General features: G+C 35.7%; 1 protein-coding gene across 1 annotated transcript in view; it reads right to left on the bottom strand.

The window, feature by feature from the left end:
• Window positions 1–3,505: 3,505 nt before the first annotated feature.
• The window catches only part of LOC140243583 (uncharacterized), a 35,387-nt gene continuing 15,695 nt past the window's right edge, over window positions 3,506–23,197 (bottom strand). The window contains exons 11-20 of the mRNA XM_072323249.1: window positions 21,240–21,356; window positions 19,131–19,172; window positions 9,317–9,433; window positions 8,240–8,353; window positions 6,636–6,752; window positions 6,039–6,155; window positions 5,331–5,450; window positions 4,464–4,628; window positions 3,981–4,021; window positions 3,506–3,628 (exon numbers count right to left, since the gene is read on the bottom strand). Of these exons, the coding sequence (XP_072179350.1) occupies window positions 3,506–3,628; window positions 3,981–4,021; window positions 4,464–4,628; window positions 5,331–5,450; window positions 6,039–6,155; window positions 6,636–6,752; window positions 8,240–8,353; window positions 9,317–9,433; window positions 19,131–19,172; window positions 21,240–21,356 (1,073 nt within the window). The remainder of the gene's footprint in view (window positions 3,629–3,980; window positions 4,022–4,463; window positions 4,629–5,330; window positions 5,451–6,038; window positions 6,156–6,635; window positions 6,753–8,239; window positions 8,354–9,316; window positions 9,434–19,130; window positions 19,173–21,239; window positions 21,357–23,197) is intronic.

The raw sequence follows: 23,197 nt of genomic DNA, 5'->3' as shown, positions 1-23,197 counted from the left end.
TTTTTTTCACTACGTTCAGTTTTAGGTAATCGTGTGGTAATAGTATAGAATATATCCTGTTCTCCATTGCTCTCTTTCATGCTGATGTATCCAAATAGATAAATAAACACTGTTGGTAGCCTATACATCTTTCATTGAAAAGAAGGCAAAACTGAAATAATTCAGAGGTCAACAAATTGCCCTACATCGACGTAAATAAGCACTGAATTGATCAGTGTTTTAGTAGTAGCCTTGAAAAAAAAAAAAACCATGGGCGTACATACTCGAGCAGGATTCGAACCTACGACCTCCTGATCACCGGACAGGCGTCATCTCCACTAGACCACCGAGCTTTCGCCCGACAGCAAGTGTTGGTTTTAATCCTTATAGCATGCAGCGGGTACTGCTTTGTTATTCAAATTCATGAAATTCTTCCGTCGAGATGTTTTCATTGCAACTGAATAACAAATTGCCCTACAACGACGTAAATAAGCACTGAATTGATCAGTGTTTTAGTAGTAGCCTTGATAAAAAAAAAAAAGGCTACTACTAAAACACTGATCAATTCAGTGCTTATTTACGTCGATGTAGGGCAATTTGTTAATCAGTTGCAATGAAACCATCTCGACGGAAGAATTTCATGAATTTGAATTCAGAGGTCGTAGGTTCGAATCCTTCTCGAGTATGTATGCCCATGATTTATTTTGTCATGGCTATTACTAAAACACCGATTGATTCTGTGCTTATTTACGTCGATACAGAACAACTTGTTAATCAACTGCAATGAAAAACAACTCGAGGCAAGAATTTCATAGATTTAAAAATTGAAATGATTTGTTAAATTGGAAACGAAGGACCAGGAACTGTTTGTCCTGCCTTAACTGAGTACTTCATAATCATATGATTCACAAAGTGTAAGGTTCTTATGTTGAACATTATTGAAGGGTGTGTATGTTTATGTTGCTCCGATTATCAGTTAACTGACAGATACCGAGCTCATATAAATCATTAAAAAATACGTCTTATACATATATTCCTGTTATTTTGATATTACAGGATTTATAGCTTCACTTCCAAATTTTCTGCGACTCTCTATATCCTTCCAAGCCTTTATAATTTCCAAATAAAGTGATGGAGCCTTCAATGTCTAAATAGACGACTCAAAATCATATTTAAACTCAAATCTTCTGACTGATCTAAAACAATAATCAAAATACAATTTCCATCCGGCATTTTTTCCCTGTACAACAGACGCTTTAACCACATTATTCGTTGTACGTAAACAGAATCCTAAAAGTTGTCATTTTAACCCCCATATACATAATTCTGATACATTTCCATACCAAAAAAATTCTAAAATTATTTCTATTCAGAAAACACCCACTGTGGAACTGATATGAGTGATGGCACATAGTTCAATTTTGACAATGCATATATCTTAATCAAGTTTATTTTCCCCTTAAGTGTTAAATGAATTTCTTTCCGCCACCCTAACATCTTTTTAGTTTTACTTAATATCTCTTTAAAATTCAAGTCCTCTATCACTTTAACATTTCTTTAAGTACAAACACCTGAACAAAATTTCCAAGTCGGCCTACAGATATGTCAGGCTCATCACAAATCCTGCCCATCCATTAAAAAAAAAAGACAATATAGTCTTCCCTTAGTTAACTGGAAGGCCACTGATTCTCTCAAATTCTTCACAAAATAATCTGCACTTTATCAATAGATAGTTTGTCTTTTACAAAATGAGAAATATTATCTGTCTACAATATTTGCCTAATGTCATGTTCCCTGAACTTAACTCCTTTACTATCATTATTTTTTTATTACCAGAGCCAGTATTTTAATGACTAACTAAAAGAGATAGCATGATAACGAATCCCCAAGTCTAAACACCCCGTTTGATTTCAAAATATCCAGATCATTGCCCATCATTCGTAACACAACTGCTAACATTTTTTTTTTCATACATGACTTTTATCCAACGTGTGAAAGATTCCCCAAACCTATAAGACTCTGAGTAAGAAATTATGGTCCACCGAATCAAAAGCCTTTTCAAAGTCTACAGGAACAGAAAAAAAACGAAGAAAAAAAAAACACCTTTGTTTCTGGTGAAAGAATGAAAAAAAAAAACAACAACATATCATCTATTAACCTTACGGCTTCTCCAATATTTTATCTTTTATATAACAAACCTGATAATGTATATATTATTTTACATAATACCTCTTTTATTCTTTTGCTCGCACACACAAACACATACACACACGTGCATGATATAAAATGATATACACAGTGTATATATATATATATATACCCACATACATACACCTGTATATAAAGGATAGAGTGGGGATTTAAACGATAGGATACTAATTGCTATCAAGCTTATATTCTGTAACTCTTGTTTTTGTGCCGTATGATCTTTTCTATGTCACACATGGAGGCAGTTAGTATTTTCTACACAACCATATACCAAGGAAGTGAGTTGGTTGGATTCGAATGTACTACTTTGCAGCTGCTTGGAAAATATGACTTGGGTCTCAAAAAAGTGACCTCGGTATTAAAAGCTATGACTGCTGAGAACTTTTCCTTGCACTTTGTATATTTCCCTTATGGCGTAATACCAGACAGCATACCTTAAAAAGACAGACTGATGTATAGAACACAAAATTAGAAAACAACAAGATCGTGATGCTCAAAATCATTTTATTGATTGATTTTGCATTACAAGTCATTAATGTGTTTCCCTTCTGTCTAAACTGCCAAGTGGGGAAAATGATATCCACTTGTATTAAGGAGTTTTAAAAAGAAAACAAAAGCAACAATAACCACCACACACAAAATGGAATACATTCTTTTAAAACATAACTAGAGATGCGGAATTACAAGCCATCTCCTCGATAAAAAGACCTAAAATAAAAAATAATATTGCTTGCCAACAGCATGACGGTTCATGTCGATATCTCTCACTGTTTCTTGCCATTACCATAGCGAACAAATAGTTGGGTTTTTGTTACCCAAAGGGGTTTTAGGACAGGAACAAATGGTTATATTCATTGCTTTCTTTTTGCAAAACATTGTAGCGACTGCCGTTATGCTGATCTACAAATGTTTCCAAATCTCTGTGTGTGGCATGTTGAAGACATACCGCTGTGATTTCTTATTCTTTCTGTCGCTGAGATACTTTTATCTCTACTGACTTGAGCCTGCTTTGATAGTCCACACTGAAAAGAAATAAAGTGTGATGCAAATAATATACCTAGAAGGCACATTGCTGTTATCGCAAAGAAACATGTTAAACTTGTACTTGTGAACTGAGAAGCTACTGATACAAAATCATTTTGCCGCAATCAACAACAAAACATTTACGTCTAAAGTGAGATACAATTACGTGTAAATATTGATTATTTTTTGTTACAGTTCTGAGGTATATATCGACTCTAGCCCTTCTAAGATTCATTCATACACATTTAAGTCAGATGCGGTACTGTATTTCGGTTCCTTTTTGGTACGTAACATCTCAGACAACAGCCTTTCGTCTACGACGACGATTTTTGTTTTTGTCATCGACACCTTCCTTCAAAGCATCCCGACGTTTTCGACGTCTTACGGCAGCAACTTCACGTCGGCGTCGAACTTCGACCTAAGAGTGCGTTGGAAAGATAATAATGATAGGGATGAATTGACTTATGCTCACAGATAGATGTTTATATTATGCCCACGTAAGGCAATACTGCAATTTTGATGTTTTGAAGAAAATACACTTAATACGAAAAATCAGTTGGGTCTCTGCTCTTGTAGACGATTCATAACCCCCCTCCCCCCCCCCCCCAAAAAAAAAAAAAAAAGCGAAACAAAACAAAACAAAACAAACAAACAAACAAACAAACAGCGCACAACAAAACAAGGAACACATATCTGTTTTGTTGTTTTTGTTTTTGTTTGTTGATGTGTGTATGAGTTGATATAGATGGAAGTAAGTTATTCAGACTTACCGGCAAGGAGTCCACAGCTTGCAAAAGGTATATCCCATTCACTACACATAATGAAACAAAATAAGAGTGCAATTTGATGTCGATATTTTCTTTACTTTTACTAGGGCGGTGCCGTCATAATGTATATTTGCATTTTACCGATTGAACTTACGACGTGATATTCTAGCACACTATTAGAACCATTAACGTTTTGTTATGTATTATATATGTATATATATATATATATACACAAAGTATGTGTGTGTGTAGGTAGGTAGGTATTTATTTCCGTTAAATAAATGTAGTATGTGTGTGGTGTGAGTGTGTGAGTGTGTGTGTGTGTGTGTGTGTGTAAACATTTATTAATAATGATTATCTGAATTGTAAGCTACCATTATTCAATTCAATTCAATTCAATAATTATTGACATTTTATGAACCTTCACCTGTGACTTTTTATACCCACGATGTCAATGACTAATGAATATCGATTATTCCATCATACCTAGTGCATTGTCAGGACAGTAAAAACTGTAGTCATTGCAGCAGTCGTTGAATACAGAGCACGCAGTATCGCAGTAACAGTTCGATGACCGGCAGTCAGTTCCCTGGCAATTACAGCTAAAGCCATTGCAACTTCCTTCGTAGGGGATCGGCTCCGTGTATGTCGCTAATTGGTATGGATGGGAATGAAAACGACAGCAACAACAACAACAACAACAACTGAGCATCTGACAATATTGTTTCAGATCAGTGTCGGATGAATAATTATTTGATCCTGTACATGACTGGCAAACAAAAAAGTAAGACCAGGGATCGGTAAACTGTAGCTTTCATTTTCTTCCCAAAGAAGCATAAAGCAAGATTTGAGGAGAATCCCTCGTTGATGTAGCTTTTAATACTGAGGGCACCTATAAAATCAAAAGTTTCTAGGCATACGTTGTTATAGAGAGATACTATCACGTAGTAACCCGTCATATTCACTGTCATTAAATACATGTTTTGAAATAATTAAAGGTATGTTTAGATGAAGCTGCTGCAGTCATACAGAAACATAGTTTGCAGCAGTTTCAGCCTTAATTCATAATATCATGAACTATATTGTCAGAAAAATAATCTATTCAGTTGGACTTTGTTGTGTGTTTAGAGTTGCGACGTACTTTAACTGGATGACTGAGAACATTCGAAGACATAAATTCACAATACTGAAGCAAAAGTCGTTCTTTTTCCTTTGTATTTTTCCTGAAAGTTGATAATGGCAGAGTGTAAGCGATTAACCTTGAAACCTTTAGGGTTTCTTTTTTTTTTCATTTTGCGTTTTGCAGAGTGAAACCTGACATGACGATGAAAACGAGAGTGTTTTTGGAGTTACCACAGTTGTGCTCGTCGCTGTTGTCGGAACAGTCACTGAACCCATCACACTCCCAGTAGTATGGTATGCACTGACCATTGGTACACTGGAATTCGCTTGACCCACAATGATGTCCTGGATCTGGGCAAAACATTATGTATGCAGATTATAGGGCCTAGATTTCGTATCTATGTGTAAATAATTCCATGTATGGACATAATTACACAATTCCTCTTAAACGTGGCTGTAGTTTAAACTTTCCATTTCATTTATCAATTCCAAATATAAAACACGTGGATTTTCCTTTCCCAACTATCTAATAGTGAATATCACTTTATCAAACAATCATTCTCGCCTGAATCAATTCAATCTAGTGGTTTTATTTTCGTAGAGAAGTAAAGTTGTGTACCATTCGAACATATCAAAACTCCAAATGAATCTGACATTTAAAGTATGGCGTCAGCCTTAGTGGCAACCTCGAGGCATATCCTGAAAGAATCAACTTGACGATACAGTGCACTGTAGTTCTCTCTACACCGACTACCCGTGTCTCTTTAATCTGCCAATGTTATAGGATAACAAAGTGTGTGGGTGTATGTGTGTGTGTGTGTGTGTGTGTGTGTGTGTGTTTTACTGTTAAATCTTTAGGCTCATTGATTTTACGAATCTGCACAAGATGACAGCGACAATCTCATTAGTTGATCATGAAGTCTATAGCTCACAACTTACCACAGTTGTATTCGTCACTCCAATCGCCACAATTATTGTCCATATCACAAGTCCACTGTGCTGGTATACAATAACCGTTATCGCATTCAAACTGCCACTCATTGCAAGAAGGAAAACCTTTGAAGAGATGGACATTATGTTCGGACACTATAATGGAGAAGGCAACTAATATATTTTGCAAATAATAATATATTACTTCTTTGTGTTATTGTCACAAGGGAACGCATGAAATAAATACGATTAACATGGACATTTTTCATCATCAATGAGTATAAAAATCCGGATTTTACAGAGTAATATTTGATTCGTTCTCTTTGACAGTTTAACTAAAAAAAGATATGTGTTCGAGCATTATCCTCATTAAACATCCGATCTCCACGCATTTATCTTTCTTCCTAATTGCTTAATTCTCGGATGGCATATTTCTTGAGGCATATTTTGAAAAGATCAACTTGAAATTGTAATTATCCGAACATCGACGTTCAGGATCTGTGTAATGTCAGCATTATAAACAATTGTTTGTGCTAAAGGTCCAAGCTCATTGGTTCCAAGAGTCTACAAGGATATTGATCATGAGGTTTGTTGCTTACAACCTACCACAGTTGTTTTCGTCGCTCAAATCGCCGCAGTCATTGTCCCCATCACAAACCCACCATGCTGGTATACAATTACCGTTATTGCATGTGAACTGCGAGTCACTGCAAGAAGGAACACCTGTCAAGAGATAAAAATTATGTTGGGAAATTATCGAGAAGAAGGCAGTTAATGTATATTAAGAGTTATATTGTATTCATTTCTCTTTGTCAGTTTGAATGAAAAATTATATGTCTTCGACCATTATCATCATTGAACATCCGATTTCCACGAATTCATCTATTATCCTCATTAATTGATTACTTCTTCGGGGGAGGAGGTGACTTCTTTTAGGTGTCTGTTTTAAAAGAAAAAAAAAACCCAAAGGCAGAATAGAAAGGAAACTGAAACGCTCATTAATGTTAGTTTCTGGTATTGTGTGAGACGATTCTCTTTTTTCTTCTTCTTCTTCTTCTTCTTTTTCTTTTTTCGTTTTCTAGCCTTTTAGTGGTTTGAAGGTATACGTCATAAAACCATTACTGAAATCCTGTTGCTTTTGTAAGCACACATGAATACAACCTAGAATTGCGTTCCGTCATATGAATGTAACAAATTCCACGTTCTCACCTGGTGTAGTGCTTATCTTAGGCTTTTCAGTGGTAAGATGACCTAGGCAAAAATAATGATAGTTAAGGATAGTGTGACTTTATCGATAAACATAGATGAGTCAGTTAGTTTAGTTGACAATTGAACGTTGTCTTTGTGTTTTCAGTACAGACTTTCCATTTTCAAGTTAAAGAGATCACAAGGAAATTATTAAAAAAAAATATCTATCACGTCAATCAGCCCGTGTCTTTAAGTGAAATGAGAAAAGTAGTTGAATTGTACGTATCGATGATATGAATTATACGTTTGATCCATTGAGATGGACACTACTCGCAAAAAAAAGTTGTTTTTTCCTCCAATCATAAATGCTTTTCTGATTTAAAGAAAAGGACATTTAAAAAAACCTAATGGAATCTACTTGGACTCCAGAATAATCTGGCACTGAATTGTGTTTTAATCTTGGAGCAACGTTGAGACATATCCTGAGCAGATCAACTATATTAAAGATGTAATTTTCCCAACATCGACGTCCAAGAGCTATCCATTGCCAGCACCGCAAATTTCTTAAAGGGATGGTACAGTACTGGTGGAGATGAGAAAGGTGCTTTTAACTTTTCGCGAGATACCAAGAAAACACTTATGAAATAGTATACAGAGCATACCACTTTAAGAGTAATTCAAAGTTTACTTGATGAAAATCAGGTTTGGAATAACTGAAACATCCAAAAACAAAGTAAAACAAAGCGATCGCAATGAAGTGTAGGTCCCATACTTATTAGAATCGCTCTGTTTTAGATATCTCGGCCATTTCAAAACCAATTTTCATCAAATAAACGTTGAATTCCTCATGGAATTATATGCTCTTTTATATTTATAAGAGGTTTCTCATTATCTCACCAAAAAATGTTAGAAACCTGAAATTAGGTCTCAACCAAAACTATACAATACCTTTACAGTAATTGTTCAAGCCTATCGATATCAGGAGTCTACCAAAAAATATTGATAATAAGCTTACAACTTACCACAATTTTCGTCGCTCAAATCCCCGCAATCATTGTCCCCATCGCAAATCCACTGTGCTGGTATACAATTACCGTTATCGCATGTAAACTGCGAGTCACTGCAAGAAGGCACACCTTTCAAGAGATGGAAATTATGTTCGGAAATTATCGAGAAGAAGACAGTTAATGTATTTGGCAAATATTATGTGCGTGATATTGGTTTGTTTTTTTATCATTGTCATGAGCAGCGTCAAGAAAACACCGGAAGTGCATACGGTACGTTGACCTGGAAAATGTTCATCATTGATGCTATACAAATGTCTAGAATGCACAAAGTGATATTGTATTCATTTCTCTTCGACAGTTTGAATGAAAAAAATCGTGTGTGCTTGAGCATGATCATCAATTGACGTCCGATTTCCAATAGTCATATTTAAGGATAGCATGCCTTTATCGATGAACATACATGGGCCAGGGCCCCGTTTTATCAAAAGATACAATCGATTACAAATTTCCTTACCATACAGGCTGCCATAAATTTATGGTAGAAATCAACTATATAATCAATTATAACTCTTCAAAAATCAGGGCACAGGTAGTTTAGTTGACAATTGAACTTTGTCTTCATGTTTTGATAGATCAAAAGAAGACTATTCCAAAAACAAAAACAAAAATATCCACACGACGATCAGTCCACGTCTATCAGTGAAATGAAAAAAAAGTAGTTGAATGGCCATATTGATAGATATGAGAGTTAATTTGGTTTAAATGTATAGAGATACAGAATGTTCGCAAAAAATGAACCGTTGCCTTTTGTATAGACCTAAATCATTGCCTGAGTTGAAAATTAATATCTATTTGAATCTACTTGCATGACTTGTATTCAAAATTAGTCAGGCACTGAATTGTTGTTTTAATCTTGTGGCAACATTAAGGCATATCCTGAAAAGATAATTTTGAAGAAGTAATTCTCTGAATTCGAACGTCCACGATCTGTCATATGTCAGCATTGCAAATTGTTGGTGGTAAAGGTTCAAGCTCATCGATTCCAAGAGTCTACAAGGATATTGATCATGAGGCTTGTTGATTACAACCTACCACAGTTGTTTTCGTCGCTCAAATCGCCGCAGTCATTGTCCCCGTCACAAACCCACCATGCTGGTATACAATTACCGTTAGGGCATGCGAACTGCGAGTCACTGCAAGAAGGAACACCTTTCAAGAGATGAACATTATGTTGGAGAACTTATCAAGAAGAAGGCAGTTAATGTATTGGCCAATTATCATTATGTGCATGATATTGGTTCCTTGTGTCATTGTCATGAGCAGAGTCAATAAAACACGTGAAATGGTTACATCACGTTGGCCTGGAATATTTTCATAATTGATTTGATTGATTGGATTTGATTTATTTCTGCATTCAATCAGATACAAATTGAATACAAATTTCAAAAGTACAAAGACAAACAATAGCAAGTGCAGTGAAATGAATCGATTGCATTGAGCAGTATGCATACACAAAAACATAAAATAAAATATACACTATTTTTCAGTAAATGACAAAGATAATTGATAAAAGATGCAGGAGACCACCATCGTAAGTGATTAAGCTTGAAATGGATGGGGGCCTCATAAAAGGACTATTCAACGACACAACTCTCTTGGAGGAAAGAGATAAGTTGGGTGCAGTGCAGTTGCAGGTGTAGTGCAAGATGCAGTTGAAGGAAGAAAATAGAGATTGAAAAAAAAATAACAATCATTCACCATAAATATTTGTTATCTTAATGAGTGGGGGGAATAAAATCATGATTGTATCAAATACCGTTTTAATGAAGCTTTCAAAGAATAGATACTTCGGCAAGACTTTATAATGTCCGGGAGATTATTCCAAATGTCCGGACCCGAATGTCTGATAGATTTATGTGTCACTAATAATTTGGGATTCAAAAGATGGAAATTTCTACATATACGAGTAGGGTACGAGTGGACAGAAGTATTAAACCAAAACATGTTATTAAACGATGATGGAAGTTGATCATGAATATATTTAAACATAATTACTGCTACTTGGCATAGTTACGGTTTTCACATCACCTTGGGCCCATAATTTTAACTGTGCCCCACATAGCAGTCATTATTTGTATAGTATACTAGAGCACTCACTTTAGTGCGCGCATGCAAACCCCAAATACGCACAGCCTGAACTCCCAAGTTCATTGACCCTACCTGCCAAAATATCAAAAATCCTTCATAAATTCCCAAAAAATTAGTTAATCGATTGGTACTTGTGTCATTCTTAACCTCTCCTGCAAGTTTCATCCCAATCCGTTAACTACTTTTTGAGTTATTTTGCACACGGACAAACTAACTAACTAACTAACGAACACACAAACCAACGGTAACGAAAACATAACCTCCTCCCTTGGCGGAGGTAAAAAACGAAAAATTGAAACGCTTATTAATGTCAGCTTCTGCTATTATGTGAGACGATTCTCTTTTTTTCTTGTTCTTGTTCTTTTTTTTTTTTCTTGATTTTTAGCGGTTTGCATGTTTACGTCATTAAGCGATTACTGAAATCCTGCTGTTTTCATAAGCACATATGAATACAACCCGGGCTTCATGGCCCTTCTCTATTATGTCTATTTTACCCTACAATTACGTTCCGTCAAATGAATGCAACAACTTCCACGTTCTCACCTTGTGTAGTGCTTATCACAGGCTCTTCAGTGGTAAGATGGCCTAAACAAAAACAATAGTGATATATAAATATACTATGTCTTTATCAATGTTCATAGATAAGCCAGGTAGTTCAGCTTGCAACTGAACTTTGTCTCCTTTTGTTTCAGGACAGTTTTTGTCTATCTAGGTAATGAATTACAAGGAGATTATTTCAAATACACACACAAAAAAAAAATAGAAAAGTAGTTGAATTGTTCATATTGATAGATATGCGAGATATTGGTTTTAATATAAGAGATGGAGAATGTTCGCAAAAAATGAACCGTTGCCTTTTGTATAGTCATAAATACTTATCTGAGTTGAAAACAAAATGTGATCCGCTACAACAAAAGGATTCGAAAGTCGGGGAGGTGGATTTTCTAAAAATGACATTGCATTATTTCCTTACTCTTCTGCTTTTATTTCATATACAACATGTCTCATTAATGTACTCGGTTGCGGAGAAATCAACAATTTTATGAGATTATGTTGAGTGGTGTAAGAAACCAGCATTTCGAGAAAAGCCCCCTTCAAGATTTCCTTCCGACGTACTCGTGATCAAGGGAAAGTAAGACACTTTTCGTGCTCCTAGCAACCTCCGCGATGTTCATTCAAGCTTAGCGCCAGTGGTCTACGTTCGACCAATCAGTAATGGCCCAGTCACAATGTCGGCGATCTGTCGACCGGCCGGGGGTTGTCGTAGAAAATAAAGAATCCTTGAACAATCCTAACGATAATCCTAATAAAAGTGGAGCAGTCACATTGTCTGAGATTTTTTCAAGGATTTTGACCCGGCTTTGTCGAAAAATCGTGGGATTAGCCTCCGATCGCCTTCCGATTGCATCGGAGGCGATCGGAGACGATATCTGCGATCGTCTTTTCTTTTAATTTTTTTCCCCCTGGGTATATGTGGGGGGAAAGGAGGGTTTTCTGACCTCGGTCATCTGTATTTCTCTCTCAAGGCGATTTACTACGATTCCACCGTACGAATCGTCGGAGACGATCACAGAAAGCGTACGAATCGTCGCAGGGCGCCTCCGATTCAGTCGGAGGGCGCCGGAGACTACTCGCAGACATTGAATCTCAACCTGAATTTCCAATCCCACACAGACTCCTGCGACTAGTCTCAGATTATTCGGAGGAGGGCCTCCGACTAATCGGAGGGCATCGTAGGTCATCGGATATTGTGTCTGGGATGCCAAAAATGGGTGAAAAATCTTGCGAGCAATCTTGCAATTTTAAGTTCAAAGTTAGGGACCGCGACGGGTGTGGCGATGCCTAAAAAATCTGCGACAAGCCGCAGGCGTCCGGAGAGCGCCTCCGACGGGTGCAAAATCGTGAGATCCGTCTCAAGATTTTGTTAAAATTTCCCGGGTTTTACCAATCGCCGACGCATCGCAACTGATTTGTGACTGGCCCATAACCAGGATGCCACACACTGACCAATAAGATCACTCCCTCGTTGCTAGGGGCAGAGTCTATCGGCGGCGCTAAGTCCAAATCTTCGGACACGTTTCTGTTCCGTTGAAAATCATGGACTAGAAAAATGCCAATATCTTGCCTCTCCTTTGATCATTTAGCTTTGAAATTTCAGCAGATGGTAGACGAAACATTAGACTGCAGACTTATGCCGAAATAGAAATTGGATGGTTTAGACCGGTTTTGACCGATTTTGAAGATCGGACTTTAAACTCGATTCTCTCTAGTCAGCCGTCAACGACTTTCGGATTCTTTTGTCAAGGCGGGTCGGAAATATTTGTTTGAATCTACTTGTATTCCAAATTTAACAGTCTGGCACTGAATTGTTGTTTTAATCTTGTGGCAACTTAAAGGCATATCCAGAAATTATCATTTTGAAGAAGTTCTCTGAATACGGACTTCCAGGATCTGTCATATGTAAGCACTGCAAATTGTTTGTGGTAAAGGTTCAAGCTCATCGATATCACGAGTCTACGAGTATATCGATCAAGACGTTTGTTGCTTACAACTTACCACAGTTGTTTTCGTCGCTCAAATCGCCGCAATCATTGTCCCCATCACAAACCCACCATGCTGCTATACAATTACCGTTATCGCATTGAAAATTCCAGGCACCGCATGAAGGAACACCTTTGAAAAGATGAACATTATGTTGGGGAAATCATCAAGAAGACGGCAGTTAATGTATCGGCCAAATATTATTATGTGCATGATATTGGTTCTTTATATCAATGTCATGAGCAGCGTCAATAAAACACGTGAAATGGTTACGGCACGTTGGCCTGGAATATGTTCATAATTGATGCTATACAAAAGTCTAGAATTTACAGAGGGATACTATATTCATTTCTCTTTGTCTGTTTGAATGAGAAATTATATATAATTTTGAGCATTATCATCATTAAATATCCGATTTCAACAAATTCAGCATTATTCTTATGAATTTACATTGATTAATCAATTCTTCAGGAGAGAGGTTGACTTCAGGAGAGAGGCAGTGTTAGTTCAGGCGTAACCTCCGGTTCACTCAGTCATGTCAGTAATGTCGTGGAATAGATTTTTTTCAGTGTACAATGCATACGTATGTATGCACTTACTGTTGTGTTTCGTAGCCGTTTTTGAAACGATGTTCAAGTTCACATTCCTATCAATGTCTCAGTTTCTGTCAAAACATGTCCGTGAATTCAGCTATGTCATTTACCCTTTTGACACAGTTTGTAATGCATATAGTGCTGTGCATATACAAGGTCAATCATCCCTAGCGGTATGCGTGAGTCACCCGAGCGAGTTATTCCATATACGCCATTTGTTATGTAATTACACACACACGTTTTTCTTTCATCTGGCGAGGTACTTTATTCAGCTCTGTTTCCCTGATTCACCTATCTTGAATGTCTTTCAAATCCGAAGGTTTACTCCTCCATTATGGTAACTAATGGAGAGAGCAGTGACTTAATGACCAGTCGTATGGATATGCATTATTATGGTGATGATAATGAGATCTCTGATTCACATGTTATAAAAAGGTTAAACAAACAAACTCCAGAATTTGACTTGTCTTATGATGAGAATGATACATTACTGCGAGGTAGAGGTTCCGACTATATTTCCCCTCAGGACATATGTACACGTGATTTTTTCAAGATGGAGAACAACTTTTCTATTCTTCATTTCAATATACGAAGTTTGTATAAGAAACTTGACCAACTGAAGACATTTTTGAATTTACACAATGTGGATTTTTCTGTTATAGGTTTGTGCGAAACGTGGCTGTCTGACGTGTCATTTCCCCTAGTTCATTTGAATGGATATTCTCTTGTGTTTAATAATAGAGTAAATAAACATGGAGGGGGTGTGGCTCTTTATGTTCAGAAAGGATTCAATTTTGATTTGATTCAGAATTTATGTCATATGACTGAAGATTTTGAAAGCATTTTTATTGAAATCGACATACCAGCTGGAAAGAATATTTTGATTGGTGAGATTTATAGACCACCAAACTGTAATCATACTGCTTTTTTTGATGTACTGAATTCCGTATTGAATTCTGAGTCTTTGTATAATAAACATTGTTTTTTAATGGGGGATTTCAATCTTGATTTACTGCAGTATCACGAAAAGCCCTGCTGCCAGGATTTTGTGGACACTATGTTTTCATATGCTTTTACGCCATGTATAACTAAACCTACCAGAATATTTGATTCAGCGTATACAATTATTGATAATATATTCACTAATATTCATTATCCAACTGATCAAGGTATAATAGTTTCGGATATGTCTGATCATTTCCCAGTGTTTGCTTCCAGTCCATTTATACTAAATCGTTTTAAACCTGCAACTTGGGAAATGAATTCTACAGATCGTGTTATGTCTGAACAAAATATTATAAGATTTAAGGAAAGCCTGTTAAATATTGATTGGTCAGTGGTTCTCAATGCGAATGAGCCTAATGATGCATATGATAAGTTTGTTGATCTGATCGCTCCTCTTTTCTCTTTTCATTTTCCAATAAGATCACAATCTAGATCAAATTATAAAAAGATACCACGATCCCCCTGGATATCGAAATCTTTGTTGAGGTCTATCAATAGGAAAAATAAGCTTTTTTATATATTCAAGTCTCACAAAACTGATGCTGCTAAAAGCAAATATACTAGTTATCGTAATGTTCTTACTTCTGTGTTGCGTGAGGCAAAAAAGAAATATTTTTCTTCACTGTTTCTTCTCCATGAGAAGGACATTAAATCCACGTGGAAAGTCATTAATGATGTTCTTCAGAAGAAACGAAATAAATCGGATATCCATAAGATTTGTTTAAATGACATCGAGTTAAGAGATGATAATGAAATCTCTGAAGCGTTTAACTCATATTTTGTGAAGGTTGGATCTAATTTAGCTGATGTTATTCCGGAAACGGACATACCGTTTTCTACGTATTTAAGTCATCGCAATAATCAATCTTTGTTTTTTATGCCTGTATTAGAATCCGAAATTGTTGACATTGTAAATAATCTTAAAGCCAAAAAAAGTACTGGTTATGATGGAATTTCTAATTATCTCCTGAAATATGTTGTACATGAGATTGTTGTACCCCTCGCCCATATATTTAATTTGTCATTACTGAACGGTGTAGTGCCTACTAGGATGAAAATCACTAAAGTTATCCCGATATATAAAAAGGGCCGAGAGGACGAACTGGGAAATTATCGACCAATATCGTTATTAACTTCTTTTTCTAAATTACTTGAAAAGATTGTGTACACACGTGTATTCCGATTCTTAAACGACTGTAATGTAATAGATGATAATCAATTTGGATTTCGTAAAAAGCATTCCACAATTCATGCTATTTTACTCATGCTAGAGAAAATTATCAAAGCGATCGATGCCAAGTGTCACACAGTAGGTATCTTTCTTGACTACTCCAAGGCCTTTGACACAATCAACCATGAAATATTATTGTACAAATTACATCACTATGGGATTCGTGGAAGGGCCTTGGAGTGGTTTAGAAGTTACCTTACTGGAAGAACTCAATTTGTTAGTTTGAATGGCCATGTGTCCAGCTCACAGCCTATAACTTGTGGGGTACCGCAAGGATCCCTTTTAGGTCCTTTATTGTTTATTCTTTATATGAATGACTTTCGCAGTTCGTCCTCTCTGCTCTATTTTCTACTTTTTGCCGATGACACCAGCATTTTTTATTCAAATCGAAACCCTCATGTTTTACTGAATACCATTAATACTGAATTAAAATCAGTATCTAAGTGGATTAAGGCTAATAAATTGTCATTGAATTTGACCAAGACAAAATTTATGGTTTTTAGTAATATAATCAATATTTTACCGGGTAAGTTGGTTGTTAACGACGTGGAATTGAACCAGGTGGAATATATAAAATTCCTTGGTCTTTATATTGATTGTAAGTTGACATGGAAAGTTCATGTTGATTCATTGCGTAAATTACTATCCAAAAATGTAGGTGTTATGTATAAGTTAAAACAGTATTTTCCTAAACATGTTCTCCATTCATTGTATTCTACTCTATTTTTGCCTTATATAGGTTATGGAATCCTGGCATGGGGAAACTGCTGTACAACTAGACTCAATTCTTTATTACTGATACAGAAAAGAGCTATACGGATAATTAACTTCGCCACATTTTTGGAACACACTAATGTCTTATTCTTTTCCAGTAGAACACTTAAAATCCAGGATTTATATCATTTCAATATCGGGTCATTTATGTATCAGTTAAACTCAGGTGGTCTCCCTGATGTGTTTTCTTCGATGTTCGTCAAAAATACTGAAGTTCATTCTTACCCTACTAGACAAAAAGATTCTTTTCATCTTTCTCCTGTACGGACCGTATCTGCTTTAAAAACAATAACCACTACAGGACCTAAATTTTGGAATGAGTTGGATAGAGAAATAATCCAATCCCAGTCTCTCTATTCATTTAAGCATAAACTTAAACTAGTTTTTCTGAATTCATATCTATAGCTATTCTTCAATCCTCCTCGACATTCTCTGATCATGCTTCACATTACTGACATTATCGATTATGTAACATGTGCCTCGCTCGTGATTTCTGTATTATCTCCTGAACTTCCTTTGTACACATTTGGTATCTCTGCTATTGTACACTGCATCTGACTTGTACCTCGCTCGGGTGATCACGCAACTCTCAAGAAGTCTTGTGCCGCGGACATTGTTTTCTTTGTTTTTTTCTTTTTCTTTTTACTTTTTGGCGATTATATTTCTCCAATTCACAAATTGTCATTCCTTTAATTACATATACCAAGTAAGAAATAATCTCACATCCGCATCTGGGAATCTACACCCTACAAGCAATGCTTCTATGTAGATTCCTCATATTTCACATGTTTTATTGTCTTATAAGCTGTACTTGACAATTCATCCAGGCTTTTGTATTGTGATGTTTATGTTTTATGTATTTCTTGAAATGTGGAATATGGAACAATAAAAAACAAACAAAACTTTACTTTGGTGACTCTTTAAAAGCAAAACAAAAGAAAAAAAAAGATAGAAAAGCAAAACCTAACGCTGAAAAAAAGAGAAAAACTAAAACGCTTATTAATGTCAGCTTATGGTATCATGTGAGCTGATTCTCTTTTTTTCTTCTTGTTCTTTTTCTTTCTTGCTTTTCAGCGGTTTGAAGGTAAGGTCATAAAGCGATCACTGAAATCCTGTTGTTTTTATAAGCACATATGAATACAACCCGGGTATCATGGCCCTTCTCTATTATATATCTATTTCATCCTAGAATTACGTTCCGTCATATGAATGCAACAATTTCCATGTTCTCACCTTGTGTAGTGCTTATCTCAGGCTCTTCAGTAGTTAGATAGCCTAGGCAAAAACAAGTGGTATTCAAGGTTTGTATGCATTTATCAATAAACATAGATGAGTCAGTTAGTTTAGTTGACAATGGAAATTTGTCTTAGTGGTTTCATGACAGTTATTGATTTGTCTTATCAAGTAAGAGATTACAAGAAATTTATTCCTTAGAAAAAAAAATATCTAGCACGTCGATAAGTCCTTTTATTTAAAAGAAAAAAGTAGTTGAACTGTACGTATCGATAGATACGAGAGTTACACGTTTCATCCACTGAGATGGACACTATTTGCAACAATTTTTTTTTTTCGTGCAGACCTAATGTAATCTACTTGAGCTCCAGATTAATCTGGCACTGAATTGTCTTTTAATTTTGTGGCAACGTTGAGATATATCCTGAAAGGACCAACTATTATTAAAGATGTAATTCTTCCAACATCGACGTCCAGGATCTATGCACTGTCAGCATAGCATAATTGTTTCAAGTAATTGTTCCAAGCTCATCGATTCCTAGAGTCTACAGGGATATTGATCATAAGGCTTGTTGCTTACAACTTACCACAGTTGTTTTCGTCGCTCAAATCGCCGCAATCATTGTCCCCATCACAAACCCACCATCCTGGTATGCAATTACCGTTAGGGCATGCGAATTGCGAGTCACTGCAAGAAGGAACACCTTTCAAGAGATAAATATTATGTTGGGGAAATCATCAAGAAGACGGCAGTTAATGTATCGGCCAAATATTATTATGTGCATGATATTGGTTCTTTGTATCAATGTCATAAGCAGCGTCAATAAAACACGTGAAATGGTTACGGCACGTTGGCCTGGAATATGTTCATAATTGATGCTATACAAAAGTCTAGAATTCACAGAGGGATACTATATTCATTTCTCTTTGTCTGTTGAATGAGAAATTATATATAATTTTGAGCATTATCATCATTAAACATCCGATTTCAACAAATTCAGCAATTATTCTTTTGAATTTACGTTGATTAATTAATTCTTCAGGGGAGAGGTTGACTTTACTTTGGTGTCTCTTTAAAAGTAAAAAAAAAAGAAGATAGAAAAGCAAAACCTAACGCTGAAAAAAAGAGAAAAACTAAAACGCTTATTAATGTCAGCTTATGGTATCATGTGAGCTGATTCTCTTTTTTTCTTCTTGTTCTTTTTTTTTCTTGCTTTTCAGCGGTTTGAAGGTATATGTCATAAAGCGATCACTGAAATCCTGTTGTTTTTATAAGCACACATGAATACAACCCGGGTATCATGGCTCTTCTCTATTATATATTTATTTCATCCTAGAATTACGTTCCGTCATATGAATGCAACAATTTCCATGTTCTCACCTTGTGTAGTGCTTATCTCGGGCTCTTCAGTAGTTAGATAGCCTAGGCAAAAACAAGTGGTATTTAAGGTTTGTATGCATTTATCGATAAACATAGATGAGTCAGTTAGTTTAGTTGACAATGGAAATTTGTCTTCGTGGTTTCATGACAGTTATTGATTTGTCTTATCAAGTAAGAGATTACAAGTAATTTATTCCTAAGAAAAAGAAACAAAAAAAAAATCTAGCACGTCGATCAGTCCTTTTATTTAAAAGAAAAAAGTAGTTGAACTGTACGTAGCGATAGATATGAGAGTTACACGTTTGATCCACTGAGATAAACACTATTTGCCAAAAAAAAAAAAGAGAAAGATTTTTTTTTTTTTCGTGCAGACCTAAAGTAATGTTTTTCTGATTTTAAAAGGACAACAGATCTTAATGTAATCTATTTGAGCTCCAGATTAATCTGGCACTGAATTGTCTTTTAATTTTGTGGCAACGTTGAGATATATCCTGAAAGGACCAACTATTATTAAAGATGTAATTCTTCCAACATCGACGTCCAGGATCTATGCACTGTCAGCATAGCATAATTGTTTCAACTAATTGTTCCAAGCTCATCGATTCCTAGAGTCTACAGGGATATTGATCATAAGGCTTGTTGCTTACAACTTACCACAAATGTTTTCGTCGCTCAAATCGCCGCAATCATTGTCCCCATCACAAACCCACCATCCTGGTATACAATTACCGTTAGGGCATGCGAATTGCGAGTCACTGCAAGAAGGAACACCTTTCAAGAGATAAACATTATGTTGGGGAAATCATCAAGAAGACGGCAGTTAATGTATCGGCCAAATATTATTATGTGCATGATATTGGTTCTTTGTATCAATGTCATAAGCAGCGTCAATAAAACACGTGAAATGGTTACCGCACGTTGGCCTGGAATATGTTCATAATTGATGCTATACAAAAGTCTAGAATTTACAGAGGGATACTATATTCCTTTCTCTTTGTCTGTTGAATGAGAAATTATATATAATTTTGAGCATTATCATCATTAAACATCCGATTTCAACAAATTCAGCAATTATTCTTATGAATTTACGTTGATTAATTAATTCTTCAGGGGAGAGGTTGACTTTACTTTGGTGTCTCTTTAAAAGTATAAAAAAAAAGAAGATAGAAAAGCAAAACCTAACGCTGAAAAGGGAAGAGAAAAACTAAAACGCTTATTAATGTCAGCTTACGGTATCATGTGAGCTGATTCTCTTTTTTTCTTCTTGTTCTTTTTTTTTTCTTGCTTTTCAGCGGTTTGAAGGTATATGTCATAAAGCGATCACTGAAATCCTGTTGTTTTTATAAGCACACATGAATACAACCCGGGTATCATGGCTCTTCTCTATTATATATCTATTTCATCCTAGAATTACGTTCCGTCATATGAATGCAGCAATTTCCATGTTCTCACCTTGTGTAGTGCTTATCTCGGGCTCTTGAGTAGTTAGATAGCCTAGGCAAAAACAAGTGGTATTTAAGGTTTGTATGCATTTATCGATAAACATAGATGAGTCAGTTAGTTTAGTTGACAATGGAAATTTGTCTTCGTGGTTTCATGACAGTAATCGATTTGTCTTCTCAAGTAAGAGATTACAAGAAACTTATTCCAAAGAAAAATAAACAAAAAAAAAAAAATCTAGCACGTCGATCAGTCCTTTTATTTAAAAGAAAAAAGTAGTTGAACTGTACGTAGCGATAGATATGAGAGTTACACGTTTGATCCACTGAGATGGACACTATTTGCCTAAAAACAAAAAAAGAGAAAGATTTTTTTTTTTTCGTGCAGACCTAAAGTAATGTTTTTCTGATTTTAAAAGGACAACATATCTTAATGTAATCTACTTGAGCTCCAGATTAATCTGGCACTGAATTGTCTTTTAATTTTGTGGCAACGTTGAGATATATCCTGAAAGGACCAACTATTATCAAAGATGTAATTCTTCCAACATCGACGTCCAGGATCTATGCACTGTCAGCATAGCATAATTGTTTCAAGTAATTGTTCAAGCTCATCGATTCCTAGAGTCTACAGGGATATTGATCATAAGGCTTGTTGCTTACAACTTACCACAGTTGTTTTCGTCGCTCAAATCGCCGCAATCATTGTCCCCATCACAAACCCACCATGCTGCTATACAATTACCGTTATCGCATTGAAAATTCCAGGCACCGCATGAAGGAACACCTTTGAAAAGATGAACATTATGTTGGGGAAATCATCAAGAAAACGGCAGTTAATGTATCGGCCAATTATTATGTGCATGATATTGGTTCTTTGTATCAATGTCATGAGCAGCGTCAATAAAACACGTGAAATGGTTACGGCACGTTGGCCTGGAATATGTTCATAATTGATGCTATACAAAAGTCTAGAATTCACAGAGGGATACTATATTCATTTCTCTTTGTCTGTTGAATGAGAAATTATATATAATTTTGAGCATTATCATCATTAAACATCCGATTTCAACAAATTCAGCAATTATTCTTATGAATTTACATTGATTAATCAATTCTTCAGGAGAGAGGTTGACTTTACTTTGGTGACTCTTTAAAAGCAAAACAAAAGAAAAAAAAAGATAGAAAAGCAAAACCTAACGCTGAAAAAAAGAGAAAAACTAAAACGCTTATTAATGTCAGCTTATGGTATCATGTGAGCTGATTCTCTTTTTTTCTTCTTGTTCTTTTTCTTTCTTGCTTTTCAGCGGTTTGAAGGTAAGGTCATAAAGCGATCACTGAAATCCTGTTGTTTTTATAAGCACATATGAATACAACCCGGGTATCATGGCCCTTCTCTATTATATATCTATTTCATCCTAGAATTACGTTCCGTCATATGAATGCAACAATTTCCATGTTCTCACCTTGTGTAGTGCTTATCTCAGGCTCTTCAGTAGTTAGATAGCCTAGGCAAAAACAAGTGGTATTCAAGGTTTGTATGCATTTATCAATAAACATAGATGAGTCAGTTAGTTTAGTTGACAATGGAAATTTGTCTTAGTGGTTTCATGACAGTTATTGATTTGTCTTATCAAGTAAGAGATTACAAGAAATTTATTCCTTAGAAAAAAAAATATCTAGCACGTCGATAAGTCCTTTTATTTAAAAGAAAAAAGTAGTTGAACTGTACGTATCGATAGATACGAGAGTTACACGTTTCATCCACTGAGATGGACACTATTTGCAACAATTTTTTTTTTTCGTGCAGACCTAATGTAATCTACTTGAGCTCCAGATTAATCTGGCACTGAATTGTCTTTTAATTTTGTGGCAACGTTGAGATATATCCTGAAAGGACCAACTATTATTAAAGATGTAATTCTTCCAACATCGACGTCCAGGATCTATGCACTGTCAGCATAGCATAATTGTTTCAAGTAATTGTTCCAAGCTCATCGATTCCTAGAGTCTACAGGGATATTGATCATAAGGCTTGTTGCTTACAACTTACCACAGTTGTTTTCGTCGCTCAAATCGCCGCAATCATTGTCCCCATCACAAACCCACCATCCTGGTATACAATTACCGTTAGGGCATGCGAATTGCGAGTCACTGCAAGAAGGAACACCTTTCAAGAGATAAATATTATGTTGGGGAAATCATCAAGAAGACGGCAGTTAATGTATCGGCCAAATATTATTATGTGCATGATATTGGTTCTTTGTATCAATGTCATAAGCAGCGTCAATAAAACACGTGAAATGGTTACGGCACGTTGGCCTGGAAAATGTTCATAATTGATGCTATACAAAAGTCTAGAATTCACAGAGGGATACTATATTCCTTTCTCTTTGTCTGTTGAATGAGAAATTATATATAATTTTGAGCATTATCATCATTAAACTTCCGATTTCAACAAATTCAGCAATTATTCTTATGAATTTACGTTGATTAATTAATTCTTCAGGGGAGAGGTTGACTTTACTTTGGTGTCTCTTTAAAAGTAAAAAAAAAAAAAAAAGATAGCAAACCAAAACCTAACGCTGAAAAAAAGAGAAAAACTAAAACGCTTATTAATGTCAGCTT

This window comes from Diadema setosum, chromosome 20, assembly GCF_964275005.1.
Source record: "Diadema setosum chromosome 20, eeDiaSeto1, whole genome shotgun sequence".
Lineage (NCBI taxonomy): Eukaryota > Metazoa > Echinodermata > Echinoidea > Diadematoida > Diadematidae > Diadema > Diadema setosum.
The sequence above is the reverse complement of the archived record's forward strand: the minus strand, read 5'-3'. Positions and strand labels throughout refer to the sequence as shown.